The sequence below is a fragment of the Gallinula chloropus genome (genome assembly GCF_964237585.1).
Source record: "Gallinula chloropus genome assembly, chromosome: 3".
Taxonomy (NCBI): domain Eukaryota; kingdom Metazoa; phylum Chordata; class Aves; order Gruiformes; family Rallidae; genus Gallinula; species Gallinula chloropus.
This window is the reverse complement of record NC_140087.1, coordinates 20,569,558-20,584,904: the sequence shown is the minus strand read 5'-3', so window position 1 is coordinate 20,584,904 and position 15,347 is coordinate 20,569,558. Positions and strand designations below refer to the sequence as shown.

The window sequence follows — 15,347 nt, the reverse complement described above, 5'->3', positions numbered from 1 at the left end:
CCAAAAATCCTCTCCTTCAGTAGGTTCATTGTCCAGATGCTCAGTACTTCACAGCATTGGGTTGTGTTCATCAAACAGCATTCAGAGCCTACCTTCAGGCACTGTTTCACCAAACATTGGTTGGATCTTGTCACTGGAAGTTAGATGCTGCACATGGAGCCTCTTGTAATCCAGGGGAGAATAAAGGTGAAATACATTCCCAGTCCCACACTTCAAATATTTGTTCTAGCTTTGTGCCTAGCTACTCTCCCCTTAATAAGCAGAAAAATACAATTCATACACTGCCTGAAGGAGTTATCTTGGGTTTATTTGCATCTGTAGTTTTCATCTTTTGTTTTAATGAATAATAAGTGGTGCCTAAGACAGAGAAACTTTTTTTTCCTTTAATGGAAACCTTGTTGTTTTTATAGGCTGAATAATAGTGTCTGGTAGAAACAGACATCAATCTCTATCAGTTATGTACACATGCACATAAACTAACAATGAGGTGGCCTCTCAAAAAGATGTTTATTAGCCAGCATTTGAACTACAGACAGTGCTAGTACAAAGATGATAGAATCTGAAGGACTGTCTGTCTCCACGAAACTTCTAAGGGAACAGGAGATGTAATAAAAACCATTGGCAAAGTAAAGTACTAGGAGTTCTTTTCTTCTTTTCTTTTCTTTTCTTTTCTTTTCTTTTCTTTTCTTTTCTTTTCTTTTCTTTTCTTTTCTTTTCTTTTCTTTTCTTTTCTTTTCTTTTCTTTTCTTTTCTTTTCTTTTCTTTTCTTTTCTTTTCTTTTCTTTTCTTTTCTTTTCTTTTCTTTTCTTTTCTTTTCTTTTTATGCCAGGAGGCATTATTCATTGTCAGTGCTCACCTTTTGGCTGTTGGGCTACATTTATCTCTGGCTATCTCATTATAATGTGGGGAGTTATCTAGCTTGGTGGGGGAGGTGACACCCCCTTTCTTCCAGCTGGACTGATTCAGAAGATACCTTTGAAGAACTCACTGGTAACTAAGACAAAAACCTTTGGATTCCCACCAGGTGACCTGCTCAGGTCTCATAAACTTGCCCCACACGTGCTAGTTAATCAAGGTAAGCCCCTCGGCACCTCATGAGGTAGGTAAATGTTATTGCTCCCCACTTTCCAGAGGGAGGAGATGAGGCACTGAGAGGTTAAATGGCACGTGCCATGAGTAATACAGAAGGACTGGCAAAACCAGGGACACAGGAACCAAGTTTGTCACTCCCCACACTGGTGCCCTCATGGTGCAGTTCTGCTGCATTCCCCCAGCAAAGGTCCCTTTGCTCTGCTGTGCTGTCCTGATGAGAGAAGTGGTGTTGCTTCCTCCTTTACACACCAAAACCGTTAATGCTGAAGAATGCACACTGGTAACTGGGCTTTAACCTCTCAAACAATGCGTGGGCTACTTGTTTAATACTTTTTTGTGTCTGTATTGTAGTGATATCCACCTGTTGATGTGAGAAGCAATCTGATTTCAGCTCCAAGGAGAGCCATGAGCAGCAAATGTGCTGACCATGTGGCTCAGGAGAGAAGCAGCAGGCTGGGATGCAGGGCAATTCTTCCTTTCAGGTACTGTCCTTTCATGGCTCCTCTTGCCAGCAGTTTCAGGGCTCTATTTCCTTTATTTTTAGGACCAGACAGAACTCCATTCGTGTCAGTTATTAACAGGGCTGACGAAAGGAGGAGAACACACCTGTTAATTTTAGTTTCTCTCATGAATTTTGTTTCCAGTAAGTCAGTGCAACCTTCAGGGGGACTTAGGCAGCAATATTTGAGGCACAAGGGAAAAACCTGGGTATTGTTGACAGCCTGGAGTCCCTGCCATTTTCTTTCTACATCCCTTGAGATGTAGGACATAACAATTACTGCTGCACTAAGCAGAAAAATTCACAAACCAACAAATAGTTATGGTTTTATTAGTATTTTTGTTTGCCTTTTCTTTATTCATGTTATTTATATGAATCTCCATGGCCCAGCTGCAGTCAAATGTGTAACTTAATCTTATCATTGAGTCATCTTCTAATCTCAGTCCTGGGTCTTCACATTTCAGGTTGTGTCCACCCTACTGAGTTCCAGTGTGGTAGCCAAATGTTTTGATGAACAGAATCTCCACCACAGCCAAAAAGTCATGGTGTTTTCTGAAAATAAGGAGCACACAAACCTGGACATCGTTGTCTTGTAGCTATCGTTTCTACATTTGGGTTTTGCTGTCAGCCAAGGAAAGGGAGATACCACAGGATGAAAAATGAAATGCCAAGCACAGAAGCTTGTTACAATGCCCTCCAGAAGCTTCAAAGGATTTACATCAACCCTGGAACCAGAAACTAAACAGGTCTCATTGAATCCCACAGTATTATACTTGGCCATTGAATCCCTGACATGCCTGTGCCTCTGCAGAGAGAGTTTCTAGCAAACATCTCTCCCTCTTGATCCAGAATTCCTGAACAGAAGGACAATGTGTCGACTAGGAGAGGCACATTGGGATACAGAGTTTCTCTGTGGGCAGGGGTGAGGAAAATCTTTGAAAACCACCAGTGCTGCCCTCAGCACTGTTTCCTGCTTCTGGAGAGACAAAGCAATGGTCCCAGAGATGCTGCCCATTCCCCATTGACTGTACCTGCCACACATCAGCTTCCCTGCTCATTTTAGGGTGCGGGTGCTACATATCATGTGCTGGTTATATGGAGAACACATACCTAAATCTCCTTGTTTTCATTACCCACATACCCTGGGAGTCATCTTGTCAGTCTGTGGGATTCTTTGCTCTGTTTCATCGTGACTCCTTACTTCTAATCTGGAAAAAATCCCAACCAACAACCAATGCAAACATACCACCTGCACTCTGTAACCAACCCTGCTGATCCTGGCCAGTCAACCGCCCTGATGGTACCAATGAAGGTCCTATCCAGAGAAAGCAGGATTTGGACCCTAAAAGGAGGTCTTCTTCATGAGCCAATGGGAAGAAATTTGACATTCATATGTTAAAGAAAAAGATTTGCTCAGAAAGCAGGGATTTTGAAAAGGAAAGGCCTCCTTCAGTTCCTTTACAAGAGATGCACAGTTCAGACCTCCCCTTGCCAGTTGCATTTGTCTAATCCCTGACAGCCCACACGAGCACCGTCTCTGGTTGTCCATTGCACAGCAAGTACCACCAGCATGGCCAGCCCCAAATGAACATACAGCACCTTTTGGATGAATGGTGAGCACATATTTTCAAGTATGTGGGACAACATGTGTCATAAAGCAAGTCGGAGCTGGGGTGTAAGTTGGAAAGCAAGCAGCACAGCAGGTTCCTCCATAATGCCTGTTCATGGAGGTGCCCACTGGAAGATGTGTCCTCCCCTTTACCCTCCAAAGAAGCTATAAAATAATCAGTTTTTTCTGGCTTTTCCTCCAGGTTAGACTGAAAAAGAACGAACAAAAGAGAGTTTTGTAAATGTCTTTTGCTTCAGTCTCTGCTGTGCCAGCATACTTAGCTAAAGACAGACCAATATATCAAATTAAAAAATATATAGGTGCCTGGAAATATTAATCTTGAGTATTTATCAATTGCATGAGTGTTCTGGATGATGCGCAAGCCCACATGGCCCTTCAGGCCTCTCTTCCTTGATGAATTAGATTCATTGCTCATAGCTAAGTGCACAACCATCTTTTCTTGTTTTTCTTCCTCTGGGACCATCTGGTTTCTTGTATATCCTGCCAGGCTGTTGGCATCAGATTCACTGTAGTTTCCATCCAGCATCATAGTTTTTGAATGAGATATTCCACACGTACACGGGAACTAGGAACACAAACAAGAAATACAGCTGAACTCTGGAAGGACACATTAGCCACAGAAATGATGTCTTCTTACTAACGGACAGTTTGCAATCACTTAGGCTTGAAATTTTAGTTGAGATATTGTAAGTTTCTCTTTGACTAGAAAAAGTAACTAGTTTTTCTTTTCTTCCTTCTGTTCCAAAAGGAAGAGATGTGGTTTAGCTACACTGCTAGGACAAGCAGCTTCAGAAAAGATTAGAAAAATGCTTTAGCAGGCATAACAATTACCCAAAAGGTTTCTTAGCTAACCTTGCTCTCTTGAGATTCCTAATTTTGCAATGTTTGTGTTTATAAGCATTCAAGGACAAGATGCAGTTTTATCTGTGGAAATGCCCTGTCTGGTACATGTTATAGAAAAAAAGGCCAAGTTCAGGTTTCACAGATACACGTTTTCTTTATAAATCTGATTTTAAACCAGGGAGAGGACCAGTTAAAAGAAAGCCTAATGTGAAATCCCAGCTCTGTGGAAGTTGATGCCAAAACTTGCATTGACTTCAGCAGCCCCAGCAAGCATCCCACAAATCTAAAAAACCCCAATGAATACAGACAGGATTTTGGATAGCAAATACCACCTTTTAGTGTTTAAAATCTGCAGGCTTTCTGTCCCAGAAATGTGGATTATATCCTTGACTGCAATGAAAATGGACTCCCAACCCTCCTTACTGCTAGGAGGTCCTGCCTCTGGTTCCCAATTACCCAATAATACTTTGCCCCCCAGGTCTCTCCTCCACCAACTTTTATGTGTGGGTTTTCAGATTCATTCTAGACAAGTCAAACCTAGGAAGGATGATTTTTGTTAATTCCTCTGTACTATCAAGATAACGTCTTCTTCGGACATGGGAAGTCTGAGGCAGGGCTGGCTAAAGGGCCAAAGATCATGGATCATGCACAGCAAATAAGGCCCATCTGACTCTCTGTACTTGCACAGAGCATCTCTACCTGGTGTCACAGAGAACTGCTGGTCTCTGGGTGGGCACTAGAATGGGGGCATAGATAAATCACAATGCTCAGGTCCTATTCAAGTGGCCTTCCAAGATCACACTATTGTTTAGAAGGCCTGGAGAGAAGGGAAGTTTTGTCATGGGAGTCTGTTGAATTTATTCCAATATCTTTTTTGAATGTATCTAACTAAATTTTTGATGAGTTGTTGACTAAGAAAGGCACTGGGTTTGTAGGCAGTCTATTCTGTACTTGAAGGAAGTCACAAGAAGAAGTACAAGGGCAAGAGAAGGGTATTCAAAGCCAATAGAGTAGTTCAGAGAGGGAAATGTCACAGTCAAATCATATGAAAGATGACAGTTGCACTGGCATTTCTGAAAGTCTGATACAAATTTCTCTATGAGGTAGGTAACCAATTGTTACCTGTGAACTAATATGGGGAGTTCCTAATGGGAAGAAAGAAGCTGTAAAACATGATGCTCTGGGAGTCTGGGCACTGAAAAAAAATTGGTCCCAAGCCTTAGTGTTCAAAAGGTGATGGTGTTTTGTTTAATTACAAAGAAGAAGGGCTCACAGATATCCAGGATAATTCAGGCTGTAAGGGACCTCAAGGGATCTCTAGCCCTATTTCCTGCTCACAGCAGGGCCAGACTGCTCAGGGACATATCTGGTCAGGTCTTGAAAAACTCAAAGGGTGCAGGATAAGACTTTTCATAGCACATTGAAAAGTACAAGCATAAACTTGGCTGCCTCTTGTTTGTGTTTGGTAAGGGGGAGCAGCTTCACTCTTAACATCCATTGAATACAGTTTCCAGAGTAAAACTGATTGTAGAAGGACGAAAAAAATTTGCTCCAAATAACACCTTTAACTTAAATATATAGCAGTGGTGGCAGCTGGAGTGAAGTATCAGATTTGGTAGTTTCCTCTCTTGTCATCCCCACACAGTTCTAGGTTGCAATCTTCCCCAGTTCAAGCCACACATCACGCTCTCCTCTTCTCTGATGTTTCTATGAAGACCCATGAGATCAAGTATTGTTTTCCTGGTGTTATCAGTTCAGCCTGAGCCAGAGAGGTTTATACAGATCAAATTATACACTCATGGATGTTTTCACATTTATAGACATAAACCAGTCAGTATAAAGACCAGATCAGCTGCAGCAAAAAAAAAGGAGTACAAAAAAACGATGACCAGAAGCTTTTCCTTACCCTCTCCCGCAGTTTCCTCTCCTTCCTCTCCTGCACCGTGGTCAGGTAATTCACTGCTGCGTATTCCAGCACCGAGAGGAAGACGAACACAAAGCTGACCCACAGGTAAATGTCCACTGCTTTGATGTAGGAAACACGGGGCATGGAGGCGTTCACCCCAGTGATGATCGTAGACATGGTCAGCACGGTTGTTATCCCTGGAAGAGCCAAGAGAAGTAAATACTATTGACTGATACACTCCATAAGGCTATTGTCTCAAGAAAAACAGAAATTGTGCTCCATGTGAAGCTCAAAAATATGTTAGATGTGAAATAGACTTGTGATAAGCGTCTCTCCTGCCAATGCAGAACTGTTCCACCACCTTTTATGGGCATGATGTGTTTGAGGAGCAACAAAGCCACCATCATTTTGCTAGGAACAGCATTTAATTCTTAAAAACCTAGGTTTTTACCAGTGTTTAGAGTCAGGTCTGCTAAGATCAAGATAGCATTGACTTTTGGTCACAGCTACAGAGGATTTGATCTAAATCACTGATCTTAAAAGGGACATGCAACAATGATAAAATGTTTTGCATGAAACCATGACAAATAAAAGCATTAAGTTTTTACCTCCAGGAATATTTGTCTACAGTTCAAGCTGTGAGAAACAAAAAGTTTTGAACATCCACCAAGAAACCATCATTGTATTTCATATGTATATAGAGAGAGGTGTGTGTATGTGTTTATAAACATATATGTATTTATGTTTATATGTGTGTCAAGATATATATATATACACGTATGTGTAAATATATTTAGACAGATGTAGATAAAATCCTGCAAAACAGTACCTACTCTGGATTGTCATGGAGAGAAAAACATTTGCAAGTTTCCAAAGCCACTTAAATAAATAGAGCTTAAAAGCATTCATAACTAACTTTGGCCATCTCGAAACAGTGACTACTGTTCACTTTTCATCAGGAGCTAATTTTTTTTAATAATATCCACTGAACATATTTCTTTCAGTGGAGCAGACTCCTGACTGCCTCTTCTCATGGTTGCTGCAGTGAGTAGTGCTCTGAATGAGACAGCCGTGTAGGCTAAAATCCTGGGTTTATGCCTTACATAGTAACAGAGAATTGTCCTGTTATGTTTTTGCCTTCCTCTAACCTATGCATGCAGTCATGAACAAATTGGCTCTTTTTATGTTCAGCTGAAAGAATTTCCTCCCATCCTGAATGTAGACAAAGCTCCTCCTGGTGGGTTTTAGAGGTCTGGAGAGGCAGACTGACGCACACGGGTTTTTCAAGCAGCAACAACTTCACTTTTCCATTCCCTCAAATGAAAGGCCTTCCTACCCCTGAAATGTTGAACCCTTGATGTGAGGTGCCCTTGGGAAGAGGAGAAATCCAAACTGCCTGAACTTGGGGCTGGTGGCCTCTCATCCTCAGCACTGCAGATATCCAAGGAAAGCCATGTTCCCTTCACTGCCCCATTGTCTTCAGTTTTTCCAGGGGCACACCAGGTGGAGGGACACCTAAGTCTGCAGGTGCTGACAGGACTAGATCTCTTGCTGCCTTTCTTTCCCAACTTTGTGAAGATGTGCCACACCAGAACCCTCCAGGCAGCCTGGAGAAGGCCACTGGCCATGACCTCAGGGCTCGTTGTTTGGGAAGACATACCTGGGCTAGGACACTCACTATGGCAGCTGGGATGCAGCAGGATCCTGCTCTTGAAAGACATAGGTGAATATTGTAACAGAAGCCCTAGACTCCATGAAGGTGCCTAAACTCCTATGAAACTCTACCCTCATGGATGGCAATGCCTGTGTCAGGACTGCAGGATTGGACACCAGGGAAAGATCTTGACTCATAAATACTGAAACCTCTCTTCTCTGCCAAACCTAATTTTTTAAAACCACAGACCTTTCTGTCCTGAGCTAAGGAGGGCTGCTTAGCGGTGGAGAACTTCAGAGGAACTGCAAGTTTTGCATTATATTAATCATCTGGCAAAACAAACATTATCTTTAACCATCAAAACCAACAGTTTCCTTTCCTGCCAAAACTTTCAGGTTCAAAGATGTTCACACAGTCGCGGCTTGTTGCAGCTGCTCTCACCCAAAGAGACTCTTGCAGGAACTGCTCGGCGGTCAATCCAGAAGGACACCCAGGACAACATGACCATCAGAGTGGCAGGGAAGTAGGTTTGGAGCAAGAAGAAGAAGATGTGTCGGCGTAAAGTGAAGTTTATGTAGAGGCGATTGTACCACCCTTTGAGAGAGGAGGAAAGGCAGAATCAGGGAAGAGCCTGGACGGTAGGCACAGAGGGGAAAGAGCTTACTTGTCATCTTTTCTTTCTAAAGGATAGTGAGAAGAGAAACTGATCTTTCAAAACATATATTGTCCAGACTGTGGAAACTACATAATGGTGACATACAGTCCCAAGAACTCTCTAACAGGTAGTTGAAGCAACATTAGCTTTAACAATAGCAATGACTCAGAAAAGGCCAATACCTGTGCTACTGTAGAAAGCCAGTCGTGATGTAGTGTGGAATTTCTGTATCAAAAACTGAGACAAAGAAATCTTTTCATCTGTTTTCAGAGATTCATTCCCATTTTTCCAGTACAGCATCAGATCTTCATCTGTGTAAGCATCTTAGGGAAAGAAGACGCACAATAGAGCGCAGCTTTAGCATGGAGGACAAAAAATGTTAATACATCAAGATAAAATTAACAGACACAAAGATATCTCTGGCATAACATCATGCCATAAATCAGTATGCTAATAACAGCAAGTTAAAAAGGTCTTGCCATATGATATACCATGACTACAACAACAAAACAAAAAAATCCTGGTCATCCCATTCAGGGCAGCACATCCTCCTTTTACTCCACAGTGATTTAATCACAGCTAGAACAATACTTTTCTGAGCATCACATATCAAAAATCATTGACAAGATACTGCTAACTGGTAAGAATAACTCAAGAAATAGTCACCTGAATAAACACCTGCAATCAGAGGAAGGGAAAACAGACACCTTGAACTATAAGCAAAATTTTGCTTACAAAAAGACTGCAAATGAAAACTTAAAGTGTTAGGTAGCAGGAATGATGGATTAAAAAAAAAAAGGTTATGGAGTTGGTCAGGAGGTATTGGAGCAGCTAACCTCAAGACACACCTAAAACTCTCTTCCCAATCTAAATTACTCTGTGATCCCATGATTCTGTTGTTTGTAGAGAAAATATCAGTTAAATAACCAGGGGGACCTCAAAAAAATTACATCTTAGTCTTGGCACATCCCAGAGAAGGTTTACAGAACAGCCATTGCTCTCATCACAGAACAACTCCTTCCCAAAGAAGCTGAGCCACAGTCACAGTGCTTGCATGGTCAGGGTTATATCATAGATAAACTACATTGGTAATGCAATTTAGAGAAAGCCCATTATCATTTTACTCATCTTTTTCCTGTGGCATTTCAAAGCACCACCTTCCTGTCAGAAGCGATGAAGAAACCAAAACTTCTCTCCCAAATTTCTCACCAGCGAGCTGCTGAAAACTAGTATATATATGTTGGACATTTCTGCTTGCAAGTCACATCCACGCAAATGTATACAAGGATGCTTTCGTTACAAATTACCCCATCTTGCAGCATAAGGGCTAAATGAACAACACAGAAGGTCATACAAAGACTCCTAGTAACTCTGGTGAACTATTTTTTCAGGCACTAAACTAGGGTGTAGTCTGTATGTGGTGAGCCAGCCATGGAGCACAGACAAAACGTACAGCTTTCCAGCTCCAGAGAGCACGTCTGAGAGTCCAGGGGGAAGCGGCTGAAGTCCATGTTGCACATTGCCGTCACTGTGATCCTAGAAGTTGAAAATGAGGAAAGGTTGGTGTCTGTGAGGAGCAGTGAAGGGAGAATGTTAAGTCAGATAAATCATTCTGCAGCTTTAAACCCAGCAATTATGCATAATGTTACCATAAGATCCTCAGGAAAATGCCAATCAATTCTCCAAGTCCAAGAGAGATGGATTATACACATAAACTCCAAAGGAAGCTGTAATTTCAAAGAATAGCTGTAATATATCAAGGAACTAAAGTGCTATCTTGAATGTTACAGTGATATTAATGTCAGTATGGATACTTCCACTGTGTTTTACATCCAATTATTTCCCTACAAGGCAACAACATAAAGTAACCTTGGCATATCCATTTGAAGGTTCCCAGATTGATTAAGGTTTCCTTGTTTTCCCCATTGTGCAGTTCTCTCCATAGTCACCCCAACAATGACCCAAGACTGAGGAACATGACCAACTTTATTGAGAACCACAAAATTCCTCCATTATATACATTATTAAAGCAAAAGCAGATTCTTTCAGTTCTCAATCAAGTTTTTTGTTTTTTTTTTTTTTAACCTGGGGAGCATATTTCTGAGGCAATGGATGAAAAATTGCTGCAGGTGTTTTTCAAGGAGTGAGATTTGACTCCATTAAGTTTGTGCCTTATCTAAAGAGCTCTAGCAATCACCACTCCAGTTTTTAAATGAGTTCAGTTATGTACAACATTACGTAACAAGTTTTCCAGTGGGTCAGTGAACTTTCTCTCACGGGCAGATTTGCAGAGGAGCTCTCAATTCAGCAGTGGCAAATCAGCTGCGCGTCATTATTTCAGAGGCCAACTTAAATTGGCCGTGACTGTCATCTGGATTCATTGTAGATGTTGATAAAGAACTTTTCTTCTGTTCAAGGGATTATGATCCAAATCCTACTCTGACCTATGCTCTCCTCACCCCAGAAAACCACATGCTGTATCGTTTCCATTGCTCACAGCCCTCCTGTGCTGAAGCCAGCAGTGCTCAACAAACAAAGTGGGTTTTTAATGGCAAACTCTGGCTCTGTTCAGAGCTGCTCATTTGCCCACAGGCAGAGTATTTACTTCCAAAATTTTCTCTGAGCTGTTGAGGAGATGATGTGGCTTTCTAAGTTTACCCACAAGAGAGAAGGATGTGAGTTAACCACAGCTGGCCTAAACAGGCTGAATTCGCTGCATAAACTTCCTACCAGCTCTTGAACACCCAGCTGACTCCAGACACCATGACGCAGACTATCTCCTAAGTGAGACTCTGTCTGTTGTCTCAGTGGTCCCCCCCGGGCCCACTTTTGTGACTGTTTAGGTTTGTCCTCCTACCCATGGGATGATTTGGTTCACTTGGTGATGGTGTCACTTGATATCAGTATTATCCATCCATATAAACTAGCTGTTATAAATCTATCTTCTGTTGTATTGTCCATGAGTTACTCCACTAATTATAAGCTTGTAGCAATCTTTAATAGCATACACCTACTTGGCTACAGCTGTTATTGGCTGTTGCTATATGATTGATTGATGTTGTATTATTGATCACTGATAGTAATTTGTAAGAGCATGATATATAGATAAATATATATATTCACTTTATTAATCATAGATATATTCGCTAGTGGTAATTTGTGGGCTATTTTTGGATCTGTAATGAGGTAGAGAAGTTTAGAGGATAAAGCCTCCACGTCCTGGTGCATTACAGAATCCTGCAAACCCAGATCATGATCCCTATACACCCGCGGGCTGGGTAACCTTATAGGTCACAACAGATGTGCCTCAGGATCCTTCCAGCCAACAAACCTGCTAGAAAATCAGGGACTGCAGGGTGACTTTTAATGTTGGCATTTCAGCTTCAATAAACTTCAACCTTTACAACAACATGAAACTAAAAGAAACAGAAAAAAAAAATCCCCCACCCCCCCCACCCCCACAAAAAAAGTTTTTCTAGACAAACAGGAAGCAAAATAAGATAATTATAGAGGTCACCATCTGGTATATCAGCAGCTTTCAGTTTAATCACACACTGACCCCGGGACAAACGTTCCTGCTCCACTAAGCCCTCCTCTGACTGCAAAGAGTTAGGGGAATGCTTCCCCTGGGAGAAGATTATACTGTTACTGCCCAAGCATGTTTTCTCACAGTTTTCTGTGAAGCATCTTGCACTGTACATACTGTAAACAGGGCCGTGCATCAGTGATGGGAATATCAGGGTTGGCAGTAGCAGTCCTGGCAGTTGACAAAGCTGTGCCAGCAGAAAAAAATAACAGTGAAGCCCCAGGGGATGCCCAGGAGCTGCACTATTACCTCATGCTGTAGAGGACGTGACCGTCGGGGAACACTCGGAGCATGATGTTGTCCGTGGTGGTATCATGAATGAAGGACCTTTTGGAGTGCACGAAGAAGACATCAGGAACCCAGATCTTCTTCACCAGCCTGCCGTCAAAGGTCATGCTCTTGTTGTTGGTGCTAGGGAATGAGAGACGCTCGTCCTTCCAGTAGTGCCTTAAGTACAGAGTCATAGTGAAATCCTTCACGAAAAAGGAAGAGAACCAGAGAGTGGTCTGTCAGTGTAGCACTCTACATCTAGAAAATACCAGAAAGAGAACTCATTCCTACCAGGTAGATGCAATCACTCCCCTCTCAACTCTTGTCTCTTCCCTGGACCAATGGACTCTTTGTGAGTAGATTTTCCCAAGAAAATAATTTCAGCCAAAGCAACACACAAATCCCCAATGTATTACAGCACACAGTAACGTTCAGTCACAAAAGGGAGATAGGTAGGTAGGTAGGTAGGTAGGTAGGTAGATAGATAGATAGATAGATAGATAGATAGACAGACAGACAGATAGATAGATAGATAGATATCCCAAGAGAAGCATCACCCTGCAGAAAGGATTCTTCAATCCTGACAAACTGTTCTTGAAGGATTAGGGTATTGATAGCATGTTCTAGAGGAAAAACTTTTAAAATCAATTTAATGGTCAGGCTAAACAGTCAGCAATTTATCCCCCAAATAACCAAATTGTTGCAAACAGCAACCAAGCAAGGGAAATGTTTTTCCTACCGTGCAAGTGTATAAATAAAGCTCTCTTTTAAGCTTGATGAGGGACAGGCGCTTCAGTCACACAAAGGAAAACATCTGTTTGTTGATCCTGACCTGGCAGCTGCTGCTTTCAGAGCTGAATCTACTCTCTCATGCTGAGAGATCAAATACACTTGTTTTCTTTATATTCCCAATTAAGTGAGTGGTTATGGGAGCTGCAGCTGCCAAGCCTGGGCAGGCAGCAACACAGCCTGGGATCTCTTCCTAACTACTGTGCAGCTGCTTCCTAAACCCACCACCACCTCCACCTCATTTTACTTTGCTGATGACAAACCACCGGGTAACCTGACTCTCCATTGCAAAGGAATGCCCTAGGGTCAGCCTTGCACTGCCAACAGGTTTTGCACCAATTTGTTGAAGAAGTCTCCAATGCCTGCTCCTGCCTTGCCACAGAGCTGGCCCGACACCTGGGCTCCCCCTCTGACCATGGCACACACCTGCCGGAGGGACACATCTTCTCATCCAGCTGCAGGCCTCCACCTTGGCAGAGTGGTTCTAGCCTCCATCCCTACTCCCCTCACAGGGATTCTGCCAGGTCACCTTCCCCTTACAGCTTCAGTCTCAAAGCTATGGCTTCCTTCCAAAGCAGTCTACGGCTTCCTTACGAGGGGGAATGAAGGGGCAGGTGCTGATCTCCTCTCTTTGGTGACCAGGGATAGAACCTGAGGAAATGGTATGAAGCTGCGACAGGGAATGCTTAGGTTGGATGTTAGGAAGAGGTTGAATATTAGGAAGAGGTGGTCGGGCACTGGTACAGGCTCCCCAGGGAATTAGTCAAGGCATCGAGCTTGACTGAGTTCAAGGACCATCTGGATGATGCGCTCAGTCCCCTGCTCTGACTTGGCTGGTCCTGTGTGGAGCCAGGAGTTGGACTCCATGATCCTTATGGATCCCTTCCAACTTGGGCTATTCTATGATTCTATGAAAGAAACAGCAACTGCTGCTAGTGGCAAGGCTTCAGTTGAAACCTGCTTGGAAAAGCCAACCTCAGGGGCGGGACAAAGAAAGAACATCAGTTTGACCAGAGTTGGGAAAAAGAAAAACAAAGCAGGGGCACAGAGAATGCGTGTGGGGACAGGGTGGAAAGAGTGTCCCCATCCCAGTGGACAGAAGCCCTCTCCTTCTCCCAGCCTCTCTCTCCAAACAGGCCTAAAATGGCTAGCCCACAGATCTCCAAGCACTGCAAACATCAAGCCCAAGTGGCAGCTGACAACTGCTTCTAAGTACAAAATCCAACTTAGGGATTTTTCTCACTGCATGGGTCAAATGAGGCAGTTCACAATTACTGACAGCTTGTTCCAGCACTAATTGCAGACCAAGAACAGGGGTTTATTTCACCACTCACAAGTAGGAAAATCCCTCAGGAAACAAATTTTACAAGGAACTGAGAAAATGATAGTACCAGCTGGAGGCATGGAGAATGAGCATACAGAAGTGCCCCAGTTTTGGCAGCACGTTTCATGTTTGTGCCATGCTCTGGGCAGTCCTGAGAGCACCCCTCACCAGCACACACAGCAGCAGCCAGCTTTGGTCTGGAGCTTCTTTGGGGCACCAGATGGCTCATGAAGCAATGGTAGGTAAAGGTTTCCTGACCATGGATACCCAATTTCCAAGGCCGCTGACCATTCAGAAACAAGCCCTTCCTGCAGCTCTGCCCTGCCTGCAGCAGGGAGACAAGGAGGGCACCCTGGGGCAGGCACAGCCATCCGCGCTCCCCGCCCCCTGTTTGCTGTCCTCTCCGCAAACACCCATGCTGGGACAGACTCCTGGAAAAACAAACCAACATAACCCAGACTGACCTGGGAGACTGTTCTTCCACCCCAAATACAAATCAGCAGCTGTACAAAGTACTTGTTCTATGGTGGGAAAATAGGGCTGTGGAGTTACCTACAGCAAAGGGAGAGAACTGACCTTAAAGCTTTCTGAAAGGCAACATTTTTGTTGAAATCAGGTGCTCCTGACAGGAAGCATTGTAAGTTATTTATTTGCACTAATTAGGTCTCCTTGCTGCTATGACACTATCTTAATATATTAGAGCCCCAGGCCTCCTTGTGACTACCATTTCCTGTGCTGACAGCTCCCTCACATCTGCTTCATTGCACGCATCCCCCAAAACCTTCTCTGTCAGTATCCCAGCTGGCAAGCTCCCTTGTTTTAATGGAGATGTAATTGCACAGTGAAAACTGATCAACCTAAACCTCTTCCCTTATGTCTTTGTTTTGTCTAGACCAGAGAAGGTACTCAAGAACACCGGAGGAAAAGAGAGAAGAAGAAAGAAACCAAGAAGCTTCATCTTCTCCTCTATGCTCCCCTTTCCACTTCTCTTTCCAGTGTTTTTATTCCATCTGCTATAGTAAAACTAACCAGGAAAATGTGTTCCTAGCAAAAAAAACTTGTGGAAGGTTAAAAACTGTGTACATTTCTTCCATTAAAA

At 43.0% G+C, this 15,347-nt stretch overlaps 1 protein-coding gene across 1 annotated transcript in view; it reads right to left on the bottom strand.

Annotated features, from left to right (window-relative positions):
- Window positions 1–3,477: 3,477 nt before the first annotated feature.
- LOC311190585 (gamma-aminobutyric acid receptor subunit rho-2) overlaps window positions 3,478–15,347 on the bottom strand; it is a gene marked incomplete at both ends in the record, with an annotated part of 28,633 nt that continues 16,763 nt past the window's right edge. The window contains 6 exons of the mRNA XM_084262550.1: window positions 3,478–3,786; window positions 5,971–6,167; window positions 8,066–8,218; window positions 8,462–8,602; window positions 9,733–9,815; window positions 12,115–12,338. Of these exons, the coding sequence (XP_084118676.1) occupies window positions 3,478–3,786; window positions 5,971–6,167; window positions 8,066–8,218; window positions 8,462–8,602; window positions 9,733–9,815; window positions 12,115–12,338 (1,107 nt within the window). The remainder of the gene's footprint in view (window positions 3,787–5,970; window positions 6,168–8,065; window positions 8,219–8,461; window positions 8,603–9,732; window positions 9,816–12,114; window positions 12,339–15,347) is intronic.